General features: G+C 35.6%; 4 protein-coding genes across 7 annotated transcripts; all 4 read left to right on the top strand.

Annotated features, from left to right (window-relative positions):
* The first annotated feature begins 1206 nt into the window (after positions 1-1206).
* LOC110720282 (protein PIN-LIKES 2-like) lies at positions 1207-2707 on the top strand. The gene has a single exon (XM_021899284.1). It carries the CDS (start codon positions 1234-1236, stop codon positions 2602-2604), a length of 1371 nt encoding a protein of 456 aa, XP_021754976.1. The 5' UTR covers positions 1207-1233; the 3' UTR covers positions 2605-2707.
* A 1440-nt stretch (positions 2708-4147) lies between these two features.
* On the top strand, positions 4148-7482 carry LOC110720346. 3 transcript variants are annotated; one of them, XM_021899363.1, is made up of 8 exons: positions 4148-4603; positions 4899-5292; positions 5562-5633; positions 5735-5802; positions 5979-6117; positions 6402-6482; positions 6570-6662; positions 6995-7482. In XM_021899363.1, exons 2-8 carry the CDS (start codon positions 5152-5154, stop codon positions 7082-7084), a joined length of 684 nt encoding a protein of 227 aa, XP_021755055.1. In that variant the 5' UTR covers positions 4148-4603; positions 4899-5151; the 3' UTR covers positions 7085-7482. The 3 variants fall into 3 exon arrangements, with proteins under 3 accessions (XP_021755055.1, XP_021755054.1, XP_021755056.1); XM_021899362.1 differs by having other exon boundaries at positions 4148-4514; XM_021899364.1 differs by lacking the exon at positions 4148-4603 and having other exon boundaries at positions 5206-5292; positions 5525-5633.
* Positions 7483-10734: 3252 nt separating this feature from the next.
* LOC110720347 (pentatricopeptide repeat-containing protein At4g02820, mitochondrial-like) lies at positions 10735-13715 on the top strand. 2 transcript variants are annotated; one of them, XM_021899365.1, is made up of 2 exons: positions 10735-11185; positions 12051-13715. In XM_021899365.1, exons 1-2 carry the CDS (start codon positions 10832-10834, stop codon positions 13305-13307), a joined length of 1611 nt encoding a protein of 536 aa, XP_021755057.1. In that variant the 5' UTR covers positions 10735-10831; the 3' UTR covers positions 13308-13715. The 2 variants fall into 2 exon arrangements, with proteins under 2 accessions (XP_021755057.1, XP_021755058.1); XM_021899366.1 differs by having other exon boundaries at positions 11107-11185; positions 12056-13715.
* Positions 13716-14618: 903 nt separating this feature from the next.
* Positions 14619-16968, top strand: LOC110720348. The gene is made up of 7 exons (XM_021899367.1): positions 14619-14777; positions 15086-15159; positions 15304-15366; positions 15454-15501; positions 15616-15669; positions 16500-16557; positions 16663-16968. The coding sequence occupies exons 2-7, from the start codon at positions 15115-15117 to the stop codon at positions 16701-16703; spliced, it is 309 nt and encodes a 102-aa protein (XP_021755059.1). The 5' UTR covers positions 14619-14777; positions 15086-15114; the 3' UTR covers positions 16704-16968.
* Positions 16969-17147: the final 179 nt, after the last annotated feature.

Genomic DNA, 17147 nt, shown 5'->3' on the forward strand with positions numbered 1-17147 from the left:
TTATTTACAGACTTATTTTTAATTAATCTATTAACTATTATTAAAACAAAATGTTCTAATATCATCAACCCTCAAACTATCTTACGTGTCATTCTCACATTAAATTTTTTCCCTCCAATTTTATGTGTGATGTCATCAATTATTAAATTTTTTTAATCTACAATTTTGACTTCAATGCAAAAATTGTCTATATAAATTTCAATTAAGCAAGTTTTTCTCATAAATTATAATTTCACATACCTAAATTGTTTGATATTTGATCGTGATTTCAAATTTTTACTTCCTTAAATGTAAATTATTCGTATATCAATTTTAAACTTTTTATGCAATGTAATACAACAAAATATGAAGATTAACTCCAACCGAGCAACGCACGGGGATAACCTAATTAATAATAATCCACAGCTAATTAGCCAAGTTCCAGTAACTAATGGTGATAAATAAATCTGATTGTTTAAGAAAAACTCATAAAAATGCCACGTATTCACATCTACAGCATACTGCTAAAAATACAATTACACTTGCACCACCATTATCGTACAAATCAATTACTCCATAGAACTTTCAAATTTCGAATTATTAGTATTTTACAATAAAATACTAGTACATGCCCGTTTGCAAATTGCAATCAAATCACATGAAGATATTTGGAAAAAATATTTCATATTAAAAATAATATACGTGCTTTAGAAAGAAAAAAAAAATATACGTAAAGTTCGTAATTGGTTTAACCATTATATCCTTATTAAAATTGAGTGATGAAAAGAATTGAAAATGATAATGATCCAACTATATATAGAGGTTTTTACTTAAAACTGTGTTGTATATTCTTACTTATGACCTTATGAGGTGATGATTGGTTAGACAATATGATTATATTATTAATTATTGATTATAAAGGAAGCTCCTCTTAATTCTTTTAGCTTAAAAGTCCTTTTTAATGCATTTGTCCTATCATTCCTAAGCCTTTTCAAGGTTGCCTTAGGAATATTTCTCTGCTACTTTAATTTGAAGCAGTCCATAAAATGTTACTTGTTGTCCATTTCCTTTTAATTCAGAAAGACTTTAATTCCATTTGACTTAAAAATGTTGCTATTATCATCTTCAACCTTAGCTTAGCTTGCTAAGCATGTATGCCCTGATAATCTGATACTTATATTGCTTGTTCTTCCTTTAAAATTCTCTTTTTTTAGGAAACTTGGTCGTTTTGAAATTTTTGTAACAATTTCTAAGATGGCTGAATCATTGTTTTCTTTGAATGAGAGTTTGTATAGTGCTATAATACCATTACTAAAGCTTATCACCTTAACCTTAATTGGTGTTCTTTTAGCACATCCGAAAGCCAAACTTGTACCAAGAGCTACATTTAAGCTCCTAAGCAAGCTTGTATTTGTCCTGTTTTTGCCCTGTTTGATTTTCACCAATTTAGGCCAATCTATCACCTTTAAGAACTTCACCCTTTGGTGGTTCATCCCTTTAAATGTCGTTCTCTCAATCGTTATAGGCTCGTTCTTAGGGTACCTTGTGACCATCATATGCCGCCCTCCAGCTGAATATGTCCGGTTTACTGTGATCATGACCGCGTTAGGGAACATGGGAAATCTTCCTTTAGCTATTATAACCTCGGTTTGTCATTCAAAGAATCATCCCTTTGGAAAAGATTGTGAAAAGAATGGTGTGGCTTATGCTTCTTTTGCTCAATGGGTGGCTGTTGCTCTTGTTTATACCTTTGTTTATCATATGATGGAGCCTCCTTTAGACTACTATAAGGTTGTGGAAGAAAATGATTTTGATGATGAGATTCAAGATGAGGAATATGATACGATAATTCGCGATGATAATGAGCTAAGTATGCCACTTCTTCATGATGCAGAGTGGCCAGGGATGGATGATAAAGAAATTGATTACTCTAAGACACCCTTTGTTGCTCGAATCTTTAATTCTTTATTGTTTGATTCCCTTAGATCACTACCCGAGTTAGGGACACTTGAAGAAGGCCAAGAAAATGATGATCTTAAATCAAGTAGGTGTTTTCCAGAGCCAAAAGTGGTAAGAAAAATCAGGATTGTAGCAGAACAAACACCAATTAAGCACATTCTTAGCCCTCCAATAGTTGCTTCTTTCTTAGCCATAATTATTGGTATGGTGCCTGAGCTTAAAGGGTTTGTTTTTGGTGAGGATGCCCCTCTTTCTTTCATCACCGATAGTTTTCAATTCATGGCTAATGCAATGATGCCCTTTGCTATGCTTGTGTTGGGTGGGATGCTAGCCGAGGGTCCAGAGGAGTTTAGGCTCGGTATAAAATCTACTGTGGGGATCATTGTCACGAGGCTCTTGGTGCATCCTTTAGCCGGGATTGGAGTGCTTGTTTTGGCTGATAAGTTAGGTCTATTGGTTGAAGGTGATCAAATGTATAGGTTTGTGATTTTGCTGCATTATGTTACACCTAGTGCTATATTACTTGGTGCTATTGCTAGCTTAAGGGGTTTTGCAGTGCAAGAAGCCTCAGCGCTTTTGTTCTGGCAGCATGTACTTGCTGTTGTTTCAATTTCTGTGTATATTTTCGTGTTTTTTAAGTTTCTTCTCATGTCTTCGCTAATTTAAGGGTTATTCAGTTTTTGTTAGAGATATGCATGGGAGATCAGAGATATTGAAAATATATTGATGTGATATAACTTTCGATATCTCTAATATCTCATCTCTTACAGGTTGTAAGTGATGACTTTTGTTGTAAAAACATACTAATTTATATGATTTGTCACATGAGATTTGGCTTGAAAATGACGATTCCAAATCATTTTGGAAAAAGGGAGAAGCGCACAAAACAAAACCTTCATTATGGATGTATTCAATCAATGTGTATTGCTTTTGTGAGTGTTGAGCAACTAAACATGATTTGCTTTTATAAATATCCATGATTTTTTGTTGATCTTCTTTTATTGGAATAAAGAAGATTATATTTCCTCAATTTGATGTTATAAGTCAAACTATACTGTAGCTAATTTTTATTAAATCTTTGAAGTCTGTAAAACTAATGTAAATTGAATTTGATCATGGTTTTAGATATAATCTTTCAAGATTTTAACCAACTAATCTAACTGACATTGTAATACCCCTTATGATTGCTTTAAAAAGAGTTTGATATACTACTCATATCAACAATGCATCTTCCTTTTAGGGAGCTCATTTGCTAAGATACTCCATAGTTAAGCGTGCTTGGCTGGGAAGTTTTCTTGGGGTGCGCATGAGTGAGGACAAAATGCGCCAGAAGGACTTGTGTTGGTTTGTGGGGACAGTTGTTGGCCCTCGATGCGCATTTCATGACAATAGGCTCCTCCCTAATTTGTTTGGGGTCGGGGTGTTACAAATGGTATCAGAGCAATCCTGCGACAGCGTGCTGGCCGTGGATAATTAATCCAGACCCTTTTCTCGGGGTGCGCATGAGTGAGGACAAAATGCGCCGGAAGGACTTGTGTTGGTTTGTGGGGACAGTTGTTGGCCCTCGATGCGCATTTCGTGACAATAGGCCCCTCCCTGATTTGTTTGGGGTCGGGGTGTTACAGACGTCCACATATTTTAGTATATGTTAGAGTAATAACAAGCCACATTTATATGCATGTCATTGTACTAGTAATTTCAACTCCGTTCAACCAACCATCAACTTCAACTAAATGCGAGCTAAGCTAGTTATACTCATATCATTTTAACAAATGTAGTTAAAGGCCTTGTTTGATAAAGAGATTTTTGAAAAACTTTTAATTTATTGAACACTATTAGAGGTTTGACCATTTTTAAAAACTACTTTTGTTGTTTGGTAAATAGCTTGTTAAAAGAGCTTTTTAGGGTCAAAAAGCTTTTTTATAAACAGGTATTTATCAAACACTTTGACACAATCAACTATTTACATCCAGCTAGTCAAATCATCTAATATAACGAGCTAGTCAAATGTCAAACCAATTAATACAATCAATATATCAACCAGCTGAACAATATATAAATATGTGATTATTATTTTCGAAGGGATAGAGCAACTCGAATCGAATTGGGCTAATTGACCTTAAAAGACGAGATCCAAACAAATGAAAGCCCAAAAATTGGAGGAAGCAAACCGTCCACATACTCCACACCACACTTGTTGACAGGCTTGGAATCGTACGCAATGAGAATTCCAATCACAAATTCTGTTATTACATAATTCCCCTAAATTCCGTTGCTTTAAATCCAACTTTATTCAGAAAACAATTGCAGTAACACAATTATAGAAAGATTCGTTACTCGAATAATGCCTTCCTTTTTTTCCTTTCTTCTGGTTTTTGTACACTCTTATTTAACATAATAACAAGAACAACACGAAGAAGAAGATGAAGATTGTAGGAATAGTAATTTCTGGGCAAAGAAAAGAAAACTACTATTTAAGGAAAGACGGAGTATAGATAATAAAATCCAAATAATACCTTGCTTTTTTGGTTTGTTTAACATAATTTAAAGATAACTATTTCAAGAAATCATCGCTTGTAAGTCTTATTCTCTCTCTCCCCTCCCTTTAATATGCCCTTGCATGCCATTAATCTTCTCCTTCCTTCTTCATCAATCAATTTCAAAGGTGGGTTCTTTGATTTTTTTTTCTGGGTTTGTTCTGTTTTTATTCCTGTTTCCCAGAAATTTTGGATTATGAGATTAATCAAGTGAATGAGTTGTATTAGTAGCTTTGTTTCTGACATGGGTTCCTTGTAATTCCAACATATGTTTTTTGAACATTATATTGTACGAAAAATTAACTATCTCTTATTTATTGATTTTCGTGTCATATTTTTGGAAGAATTAACTTTTATGGGAGTGTTTTGTTGTTGATTTGCCCATTTATTTCTTGCTGATATGATGTTGTAAATTTAATGCAGGGATTTGCTTATGAGTTTGGGAGATTGTTGATGGAGAAGACATTTTGGGTGTCAAGATTACTTACTTGATTATTGTGATTATTGTGGATTGAGATTTAGTTGTGAAAGTACCTTGGTGTTGAACAAGTTTGGGAAAAACATTTTCCTTGGAGATTTCACTGGATGTACATATGGACATTTTGTCTGTTGATTAATGAACTAGCTAGTATTTCCTATCAAAGTAAAAAGTGTAAACAAGACAAGAATTGTAGGTATGGAGAAAAGTTTTTCATTTGATAGGATGGATGCAAATGATGGGTCATTCCCTAGAAAATTAGCTCAGTGTAGGATTTGCCATGATGAAGATGAATCGTCGAACATGGAAGCACCATGTGCTTGTTGTGGTAGCTTGAAGGTCGGTATAATGTCATGTTATAGTTGATTGTTGGTGTGTTCAATTGAATTTTGATTTGATCATTTGTCTTGTTACTTGTGTATGACTGAAGCTGTGAAGGTGTTTGTATTGCCTTGTTTACAAAAATGTTCTGATATGGAAATTTGTGTGTTTGATCATGGTCAATATATGGTGTTCTTGTGTTTTGATTTTTGTATAATGCTTTATATGCTTGTGTAATTTATGTGTTTAGATCTTCCAATCGAACCATAATGTCTCAATAATTGCAGTATGCTCACCGTAGATGTGTACAAATGTGGTGCAATCAAAAGGGTGACACTGTCTGTGAGATTTGCTTGCAGGTTCGCTCTAATCTTCTCCAATTATTTCTTTGTGGTCTAGTCTTTTGGTTAACTGTCCACTGTATTTAGTATTAAGTCTCTTCAATTTTATGAGGTTGCAGCCATATAAGCCTGGATATACTGCGCCACCCCCTAGATTGCCCTTTGCTGTCATTCCCGTGCGTTTGAGGTACCTCTTTCCTCTATATAAGTACATGCCAAGAGGTCTTGTTTATTGTTTCTGAGAAACATTAATATTGCTATATTAATGATGTTCCTGTATCTCTGAGATTATCCTCTGAAAGAGCAGAATTGCTGGTGCAAAGCAACTAGTAGTAAATTTAATATTTCTGCTAACTTCTGTAGGGAACCTTGGGAATTTGCAACAAGTAATCAATATAATCATCCATCAATAATTGCTGCACAGAATTTCTTCGATCATAGACTTGATGACTATACAGCTCCCACTGCAAGCATAATTTGTTGTCGGATCATTACAGTCATAGTAATCTCTCTTTCTCCTTGCTTGGTTTTTGCATATCTAAACTTGCTTGAATTGTAAGCATACTTCTGTTATCACACGAGTTAAAAAATGTCAATACAGTTATCTCCAGTGCAAATGAAATTTTTTATCTTTTCTTCTGCCACCATACTCAGTGGGTAGAGGAATGCAGTGTTACGGAGAATATTTACACACCTTTCTTCATGTAGTTTTTGTCTACACGGAAGAATGACAATCATTTCATGCATTGAGGATGACTGATTTTGCTTTTGTTTCTTTGTAAGCAGTTTATGATTTTGGTTGTTCTACGCCATACTCTTCCAATTGTATATAGTGGTGCTGGAGAATACTCTTTTACCTTATACACAGTGAGTTACCTTCTTACTTCAGCCCTTTTACCATGGTGGTGGTGTGGATATGTCAGTATAACATTCAGATTTTTAAACTACTTGCAGTTATTGATGCTGAGGACCATTGCTATTCTTCTGCCGATGTTTGTCATGCTTAAAGCATGCAGTATTATACGCCATCATCGGAGACACCGACAGGTCAGTGAAGTATGAAATCACTTCTTCAGTCTTTCAGATGTGAAAGCTTTGCCTTCTTTCACTCGTATGGAATATAATCTGGAGTTTGTCCATTTCCCTTTTTTTCCCTCAACTGCTTTAGATTGTACTTCAAATTTGAAACATTTCGTTGCAATCTTATATTGTTTTGTTTCAAATCTAATTCATGATGCCTTAGTAGAAAGATTATATGATCACTTCTTTGGCCATCGATCATTTCAGCACTTCTTTTGCCATGTAGAATCTGTGAGCGATAAGAAGATTGCACATACTCTTCACGATGTAATAATATTTTTCCTCTTTTACCCTACCAGACACCTGCAGCATTTTCTCACGCTTCATCAGATGAAGAAAATGAGCTAGCACAGCCACAGATTTCAGCTCATGTTATCCGCATTCAGTAATTTTCATGATGATCGTCATCTGAAAGTGCAGACCCTCACTGGCAATTTCTCATTCATCATAACATTCATAAGCGCCTGACCAATGTCAAATCAAATGAATGATATTTGTCAAACCGAATGCACATATTCTTGGATAAAGCATGAATGGGGTTGTCAAAAGTGCTGTTGTGGTCTTGTGGAAGTCATTGAGGAAAGAAGGATGTCATTTCTTCAGCATATGACTTCATTAGAGGGAAATTGTATCTCGCGTTCAGCAAATGTAAATAGTATTATCTCAGTATCTGTATATAAACTCATTTATAAGAAGCTCTTTAACCTCAGGCCTTTAATGGTTAGGAAAATCCAAAAATCAGGTTGGAAAAGGTTCAACATGCAAAGTACAAGCAGTCCAGCACAAATGTTGCTTTGGCAATTGTACAACTCCAACACACCCCTGCCCCTAATTCTTCAACATTGCATGATACCTTATATTGTAGTAAGTCATTGATCTAGCTAGCTAGCGGGATGGTAAACCACCAAGAGTGGTTGAAATTAGCATTCACGCTAATCATGCATAGGGCGTCTATAAATTCTAACATACGTAGGGACAAGATAAGTATTTTTCTAATCATACGCGGAAATTAGAAAAAAGGGGGATGTGTGTGAAGTGTGAGGGCTCAATAATCCACATGTGTGACTAGAATAAATTCTTCATAGGCAATCGCTTCACATGTGATACATAGGCTATTGCTCGTAAAGAAAATTGGGGTTTAACTCTCGACTTCACTTTCCTTTGTTCGTAATTGGGAGGAGGCGGCTTCTAATCTATGTCTCTTTCTAATTTTAGGAGGCTTATAATTTTCCTTAATGGGTACCCCTTAAGTTTGGAACTTCGGATAGTGGTCATAGTGCAAGTTATACTCATACATGGTTGGTTATCAGATACAATATCAACTCGGTCTAAATCAAATCCAATCCAATCTATAATTGTCGCATTTTATACCGTATATGTTATGACTTAAACCTTATGTAAAAATCAAATGAAGAAAACATATCAATACACTACGAGTATAAAGGCTACAACCAAAAAACCGATACCATATAAAGAAAAAGGCAGAACCCAAACAAAAAGCTCACTAGTCTACTAAATCATAACAAATTTTAGTTACCCAAAACTTAAACCTCTCTTTGCTGAAGTATTGAAAATGCTACAACGCCGCATCGGAGCAGCCGCCATTTTCGCCGCCCATCGTTTTTCAACGACGGCTAAGGCTTTATCGGCGGAATCTTTCGGCAAGAAAACCACCGTAACCCCAGTAGCAGAGGCTTTGACGTCGGAATCTTCCGGCAAGAAAACCACCCCAACAACCTCTTCTTCTCCAGGTGGGGGCAAACATACTGGGAAGAAGGCTGCTCGCACTAATACACTGGGTTAGCCCTTAATTTTGGAATGTTTAGACTTTTTTCGCCCGGAAATAATAATTGCCGAAATGTTTACCATGGTCCCTAATACCCTTCGGGAGTCCAATTAGGTGGGTGGAACCATCCACTTTGCCTTTAAACGTCCAATTTACCGGTTTATAACTTGCACCGATTTCATTAACTCAAGCCTACTACGAACATTTATGACAACAAATAATGATCATATATGGTTCCAAACGACATTAAATGGCCCCGAGATGTATCGCTTAGAATTTCAAGTCTTTTCGACACCGGGCCCCGAATCCTCCAAAATTTCTCAAAAAGTGTGGATATTAGCCTTCAATTTTGAAATTTTTGACTTTTTTTTCGCCCAGAAATAAAAATTGCCGAAATGTTTACCATGGTCCCTAATATCGTCTGGGAGTCCCATTGGGTGGGTGGAACCATCCAATTTGCCTTTAAACGACCAATTTACCGGGTTTACAACTTGTACCGATTTCATTAATTCAAGCATATCACAAACATTTATGACAACAAATAATGATCATATATGGTTCCAAACGGCATCATATGACCTCGAGATGTATCCCATAGAATTTCAAGACTTTTCGACACCGAGCCCCGAAACCTTCAAAATTTCTTAAAAAACGTGGATGTTAGCCTTCAATTTTGGAATTTTTTTGACTTTTTTTCGCCCGAAATTAAAAATTTCCGAAATGTTTACCATGGTTTCTAATACCTTTCGGGAGTCCAATTGGGTGTGTGGAACCATTCAGTTTGCTTTTAAACGGCCAATTTACCGGTTTACAACTTGCACCGATTTATCGGTTTTTACAATGGCCAATTTAATTAACTTACACCGAACCCGACTTGAACCGAAATTGACCCAAACCCGTTTTAACCCGTCAAAACCCAAATTTAACCCGACTTGTTACGAACCTGACCTGAATTCAACCCAACCCGTTCCTCACCCAACCCGAATTTAACCTAACCTGTTACAAACCCGACCCGAAATCAACCCGACTTGTTATTGACCTGACCCAAATTCAACCCGACTTGTTATTGACCCGACTCGAATTTTACCAAACCTATTACTTACCCAACCCAAAAATTCAAACCGATCTATTACTAACCCGACTCGAAATTAACACGACTTGTTATTGACCTGACCTAAATTCAACCCAAATTGTTCCTGACCCGATTTCAAATCACCTTAAATGCAATTTAGACCACCTTATTATTGTTGATTAAAGCATTTTGTCTTGGGAGACCAAGTCGGTCCAGGCCAACAAAAGAAAGGAGCATCATCCTCAAATATAAGAGTTAAATATAGTATATATCTGTTGTATGGTCAAAGGAAATAATTATCTTCCTAAATTATAGACTATAGTTCCCTAGTATATTGCCATATATATTATTGTTAAAGGAAATAACTAGCTTGATAAAAATGATAATTATCTGTTTATAGTTAGTTGAGTCCGAATATGACCTGACTTGGAAATGACCTAAACTGATTGTAACCTGCAAATTATTGACTTGAACATAAACTGACTTGAATCCGGAAATGACCCAACATGAAATTATTGACTTGAATCGAACCCGACTTGAACCCGAGAATGACCCGACTTGAAAATCCGGGACAATATAAGTATTTTCCTAATCATAGGCGGAGGTTAGAAAAAGGGAATGTGTGAGAGGGCTCAATAATCCATATGTATGACTAGAATACATTCTTCATAGGCAATCGCTTTACATTGATACATAGGCTGCTATTCATAAAGAGAATTGGGCTTTAATTATCGACTTCACCTTCCCATGTTCGTAATTGGGAGGAGGCGGCTTCTAATCTATGGGCCTGTTCTCATGGACTGAACTGAGCTGTACTGAAATGAACTGAACTTATTAGAACTAAACTGAATAGAAAATAATCGTATGAGAACGAGCCCTTTTTTCTCTTTCTAATTTTAGGGGGCTTATAGTTTGCCTTTATTGGCACCCCTAACTCCCTAAGTAAGTTCGAAACTTCAAATAGTACAGTCATGCTCATTCATGGTTGGTTATCAGATACAATATCAACTCAATCTAAAATCAAATCTAATCCAATCTATAATTGTCAAATTTTATACCGTATATCTTATGACTTAAACCCTATGTAAAAATCAAATGAAAAAAACATGTCAATCTACTATAAGTATAAAGACTACAACCAAAAACCCGATACCACATAAAGAAAAAGGTTGAACCCAATTTGGATTAAACAAAAGGCTCACTAATCTACTACATCAGAACAAATTTTAGTCACCCAAAAGGCCAAAACTTAAAACTCTCTTTGCTGAAGTATTAAAAATGCTACAACGCCGCATCGGAGCAGCCGCCATTTCTGCCGCCCGCCGTTTTTCAGCGGCGGCAGAGGCTTTACCGGCGGAATCCTCCGGCAAGAAAACCACCGTAACCCCGGCAGCAGAGACTTTGACGTCGGAATCTTCCGGCAAGAAAACCACCCCAACAACCTCTTCTTCTTCTTCAAGTGGAGGCAGAGATACACTGGGAAGAAGGCTGCTCGCACTGATACACCCAAAACGCAGCGCAGTGGTCACTATTCGTCAATGGAAAGAGGAAGGTCATACTGTTCGCAAGTATGAGCTTAATCGTATTGTTCGTGAGCTTCGTAAACTCAGGCGCTTCAAACATGCCCTTGAGGTTTATCTCTCTCTCTCTTTCTCTCTTTTCATATTAGGGTTTATGTAGGGTTTTAAAAAAAAAATATGATTTTGTGTTTTGGGTTTTTTATTTTAAAGTTGAAATTAGTTATATTTGTTAAAATGACTTATGGTTGTATTTTATATGTGCTAGATTGGAAATTGCTTGGAATTTGTATGTTAATATAGCATTGAGACATTGATTGAGCATTTGGATGAAGTAAACACTTGGAAATATATGCAAGTTTTAATATTTTGTCATATTAATCTGTGATAAATTGATACATTTGGGGTTATGCCAATCTAGCATCATCATTGCTAGAATTTGATATTGTTTTTCTAAATCCTATGATCTTATTTGACGAGGATTACGTTTTCGTGAACAATCACAATCCTACAAACACCTAGGAGCACCGGTTTCGTGTAGGAATTGGTAGTGAGGGTCGAAAAGGGGTAATAGACGGGTCAATTTGGATTAGCAGTAGTGAAAGAGTGGATTAACTTGTCAATTAAGTTGTTTGATGCTTTGATGAATAGACAATAGCTAGAGAAAATTGACCCCAATCTGTTGATTATCAGGATTCAGGAATGCTGCACTCCCTAGAGATTTTTAGGAAGAGCACTTGTTGCTTTCTGATTATAGTGAGCTGTGTCCTGTTTGTGATGGAACATTAGATTTATGAGACGAAATGAGGTGATTGTATAAATGTATAACCTGTAGAGAAGTGGTGACTAAATTTTAACGTCAGCTTGTGGTGTTGTATATGCTTAGGACTTACAAGCATTATTTCATGAACAGAAATTTTTCGTGTATTTGAAGATATGATGCTATATTATTTAGAGTTTTAATTCATTTAATTGCTTAGATTAGTGAATGGATGAGAACTCAAGAAGATATCAAGCTGTTGTGTGGAGATTATGCTGTTCACTTGGATTTGATTGCTAAAATCCGCGGCTTGGACAGTGCTGAGAAGTTTTTTGAAGATATACCTGAAACAATGAGAGCTGAACCTACACTTTCTGCACTGTTGCACACCTATGTACAGCATCGTGCCTATGATAAAGCTGAGGCACTGATGGTTAAGATGGCAGAATGCAGTTATGTGAGCTCCCCCCTTCCTTATAATCACATGATGTCCATGTACAAGGAGATTGGAAAATTGGAGAAGATTCCTGAGCTGATGAAAGAATTGAAAAAAAATACAAAACCAGATATTGTCTCATACAATTTGTGGTTAACCACATGTCAGTTTCAGAACGATATTAAAACTGCAGAAAATGTTTTCCTTGAAATGAAGAAGGCCAAAATTGAACTTGATTGGATGACATTTAGCATACTGACCAGTTTGTATACTAAGAAGGGAATGAATGACAAAGCTGAGTGTTCTTTGAAGGAAATGGAGAGCAGGATATCCCGCAAAAATCGTTCTGCATATTCTTCTCTTATCAGTTTGTATACAAATTTAGGAAAGAAAAATGAAGTCTATAATACATGGAAGAAGATGAAGTCAGTGTTCCGCAAATTGAATGATTCAGAATACACCTGCATAATAGCTTCCCTCATAAAGCTCGGGGAACTGAAAGATGCTGAGAAATTTTACGATGAGTGGGAGTCAGTTTCGACAAGTGGCGACTCCCGTGTCCCTAATTTACTCATTGGAGCCTACATCAACGCAAACCAGATGGAAAAAGCTACTGAATTTTTTGATCGATTTACACAAAAAGGCATTAAGCCTAGTTACACCACTTGGGAGCTTCTCACTAGTGGTTATCTTAAACTGAAGCAGGTAGAACAAGTTCTTGACTGTTTCAAAAAAGCCGTCACCAGTGTCAAGAAATGGGAACCCAATTTGACATTCATCCATGAGATTTACAAGCTTTTAGAGGAACAGGAGAGTATCAAGGGAGCTGAAGGTATGCTTACAGTGCTTCGTAATGCTGGGTATGTAACAACAGAGATCTACAACATGTTGCTCCGAACTTATGCAAGTGCTGGGAAGATGCCACCTATAATTGAAGAAAGGATGACAGAGGACAAGGTTTTGTTAAATGAAGAGACCAAGGAACTCATCCGACTAACAAGCACGATGTGTGTTGCTGATGTTTCAAACTGTTTATCTTGAGCTTTAGCAAACTTGGTCTTTTTTTTAAAATGCAACAAGCAAAGAAGTGTCGTGGTCACGGCCTAAATCAAGTTAAAAGTTAGAGTGATGCATCTGGCAAGGTCACTGAATGTGCTTGAATTGAAAGCATCTGCAGCAAGAACAGTTGATTGATCAGCATTTGAGGGCTGAAAGAATGCATGACTTATGCAGATGCAGTTGAAGATAGCAATTGAAAGTTTGGTACTCGAGCTTCATGCTTTATTATATTTTCAGATCTATGTCTATGCTTTTACAGGTATACAACCAATACAATACTCTAGTTATCTGATTGAGAATTGCTTAAGCTACTGAGTGCCGATTTTGATGGTGAAATTGAAGTTTGGACGATTAAATCAGTGATATTATTTACTGATGATCTTTGTTCCATTACTCGCATCATTTCTGGCTTAATTTGGTCCTTTGTTCTTCATCTTTACATAACTGCTATTGTTCAATTGTTATATAAGTAGGACTAGCCGACTAGCTACCATCGGATTTTCCAACAGGATCCAAGAAGAGAATCACTTATGGTTTCCTACTAAATGATTTCAATCCGAGTAGAAAATGATTTGTGGATTTTCCAACAGGATCCAAGTTGACGTTTTGTGTAACTAACCACAAGGCTGTATTTTTAATGATCCTTTCATGATTTCAAGTTTGGACAATCCTAATTTGTTTTGATTTATGTATGCAACCAATTTTTTTTATTTTTTTTTTTCTCTTTCTTTTATTTCAACTAGAAATCAATCTTCTATTTCACTTTTTTTAATCAACAAATCAAAGAGCAACAACAAGGATAATGTAATATTCAAACGTGCTCTATTGAATTTGGAGTGCTCCCACCACTTTTTGGAAACAGGGGCTTGAGTGTTTGACCAATAACTTTCAAAGTTTCAATACTAAGGTTATATACTTGAGTTAACTTTTAACAATATACGGCATGAACTAACGTCTGTTACTTTTTGTCTCAATTTACTTAATAATAAATCAAAATGGAGTAAATTTACATTAAACTTAGCGTATATAATTAAGTGTACCCTAAAACAAATATCATGTGGTAAGATGGATATAATTTTGTGAGTCATTTTTAAAGATAGTTCATATGACGACTCACCTTTTTTTTTAGGCGAAAACGATTGTGTCAAATATTAAAATAAAAAAATCAAATTCGAAATAAGATCCATTGCATTTCATCAGCAAGTCAATAATTAATAATTTTATATCCTCAAAAAAAAAAAAATTATTTATTGTCAGAAGATCTACAAAAATAAAAGATAACTTCACCTTTTTCTCAAAAAAAAAAAAAAAAAAAAAAAAAAAAAAAAAGGAAAAGACAAAAAAAATAAACAGAGGTTTTACATAAGAGAGATAGATAGATACAAAAGATTTGCTGCTGAGGGCGCCATAGCTTTTTGGACAGGGCAAGAACATTGAATTTGAAAACCCCAGGTACTTTCTTTCATTTTTCTGCATTCAATTTTTTCAGATGTACCTTCTTCTTGTATAATTCATTTCTGGGTAATTTTAAATCAAGTTAGATTAGGGTTTGTGCAATTGTTAGAAATTTCACCCAATTGGATTTCATTGTGATCTTGCTATCCTGAGCTTTGTTTTTGGTTTGATCCATTTCAAGAACACATTATTATATGGTGATTGTTTTTAATTTTGGTATTATTGATGGTGTAATTGTTACTGTTATAAATTTTCTCAGAATTTGTTTGATCTTGTATTTATATGGGTTGTGATTGAAATTTCAGCAGCAGAAGATATCAAGGAGTAAGAAAAAATGGAAGAAGATGGTTCTAGGTCAATGCCATCTACTCAAGAGCAGGTTCTCTGAGCCCATTTTCTTGATGGGTTTTTAAATTTTCATTATTATTTTACATTATCTTCAATTTATTGAAGATCAAATAAATGGGTTTGATTTTTTGAGTTGTAAAATGTTGATTTTTTTGAAAATTATCTGAACTTACAGGAAGCAACGCTTAAGAAAAAGTATGGAGGAATTGTACCTAAGAAACCACCACTCATCTCCAAGGTATGAACATGTCATTTGGAATATGGGAATCCCTTAATATCAATGTGGTGGATTAATAGATGAACTGAAGCTTTAATTTAATCCCAGGATCATGAGAGGGCATACTTTGATTCGGCCGATTGGGCTCTTGGGAAGGTACCTTCTTGCACTTTAATATGTCCCATTAACTAGCTTTTTAGTTTCATACAAAGATCTTATGTTCTGACTTCCAAAACCGTGTTAATGCTTTTTTTTTGTTTGGTGTCACAGCAAGGCGTAGAAAAGCCTAAAGGGCCTCTTGAGGCACTTCGGCCTAAGCTGCAGGTATTTGTCAAACTTCACCTTGTGAAATCCCTAATGCAATTATGTGAAATTCTTACAGTATTAATATGAATGATTTGTGCTGTTTCTTTGTTGCTGTTAGCTGTTACTTATCCTTTGCAGCACCCTAAGAACATTGAGCTAATCTCTATGTGGTACCCTAAGGAACTTGAGCCAGATTTTGGTTTTGAAATTTTAGTCATGTACACTACATACCAGGCTAACAATGTTATCAAATATTGCTGACCTGACATTGATATCCTTATTATTTTATTTTATTCTTGTTGTTGCTTGTTCGTTGTGTGCTTTACAACGTATGAAATTCTAGTTATCTTCTTACTTTATCAAGTTAAAATTGCTATACTTGCTTCTTTTGAACCAAACATCTGCCAGCTAATTGAAAGCCTTGCATTGTAATTATCCTGAACTTTGAGATGGTTCCTGTAGCATTTGGATCATCGATTATATTTTTAGCAGCAAACTAATTTGGGGAACTATTGACTACGGTCTGTTTGATAGTATTGAAGTATAGGCTGTAGTCTATTCTTTAAGGATCTTATGTGCTTAAAACCTAATTACTTCTTGATAAGGGGTGCTACTATTTTGGCTGTAGTCTAGTTACTTTGAGAAATCAGCTAACCCGGCTGAGTGCTTAATCTTATGTTAGATGCCTTTTGTATATCTTGTTGCTTAGTGACCTTGAAATTCTGCTTGCTTCTTTGTTCGCTGTATTCCCTCCTCAAAATGATTGTCACTATAGCTGTCTATTCAAACTAACAAGTGATTAGTAATCTGGATGATGGTGATACCTCATATTGTCTCTGTCTATGCAGCCTACTCAGCAACAAACACGGTACCGTAAATCTCCTTGTGCTCCAACAGATGGTGAAGGTAAGTGCTACATTAAAAACCTTTCTCTTATTACTGATGCTATGTTGTTTGTACATAGGTTCTGTACTGAGCTGAATTTTCATGTTCCATTTTTTGTTGTTGTAGATGGAGAAAATGCTGCTTCTGAGGAACCAGCTTCTACTTAAATGAGAACACACTGCAGCTTTTCTATATTGATCATTGTTACTCGATCTCTTTAAGATAAAATGTAATGCTCTGTTGTTTTTACTTAGAATAAGACTTCACAATTGACTGAACTGCACTGCACAATTATGTGCTGATGCTTCAATCGTAATTTCTCTTAGTTCCATGGTTATTTTTCTGATGTGGAACATTCTTATATGCAGTAGAGTAATTACACTATTCCTGGACTAATCTAGTTATTATTGAATTGAGTCATTGAGAGCTTTACATACAGATCTACTTAAGTGTGAGCTCATGTATTGTTTGTGTACTGCTTTAGTTTACGCACAAAGGCATTTATAATTGCGAAAGAAAACTTCAAACTTAATGGATTGTGTTGAGATTTTTCTAATTTTTTGTCTCATGCTCGCGTCTATATGGCAGCTTGTCTTTCCCCTAAGAGAGGG

Source organism: Chenopodium quinoa, unplaced genomic scaffold, assembly GCF_001683475.1.
Source record: "Chenopodium quinoa cultivar QQ74 unplaced genomic scaffold, ASM168347v1, whole genome shotgun sequence".
Lineage (NCBI taxonomy): Eukaryota > Viridiplantae > Streptophyta > Magnoliopsida > Caryophyllales > Amaranthaceae > Chenopodium > Chenopodium quinoa.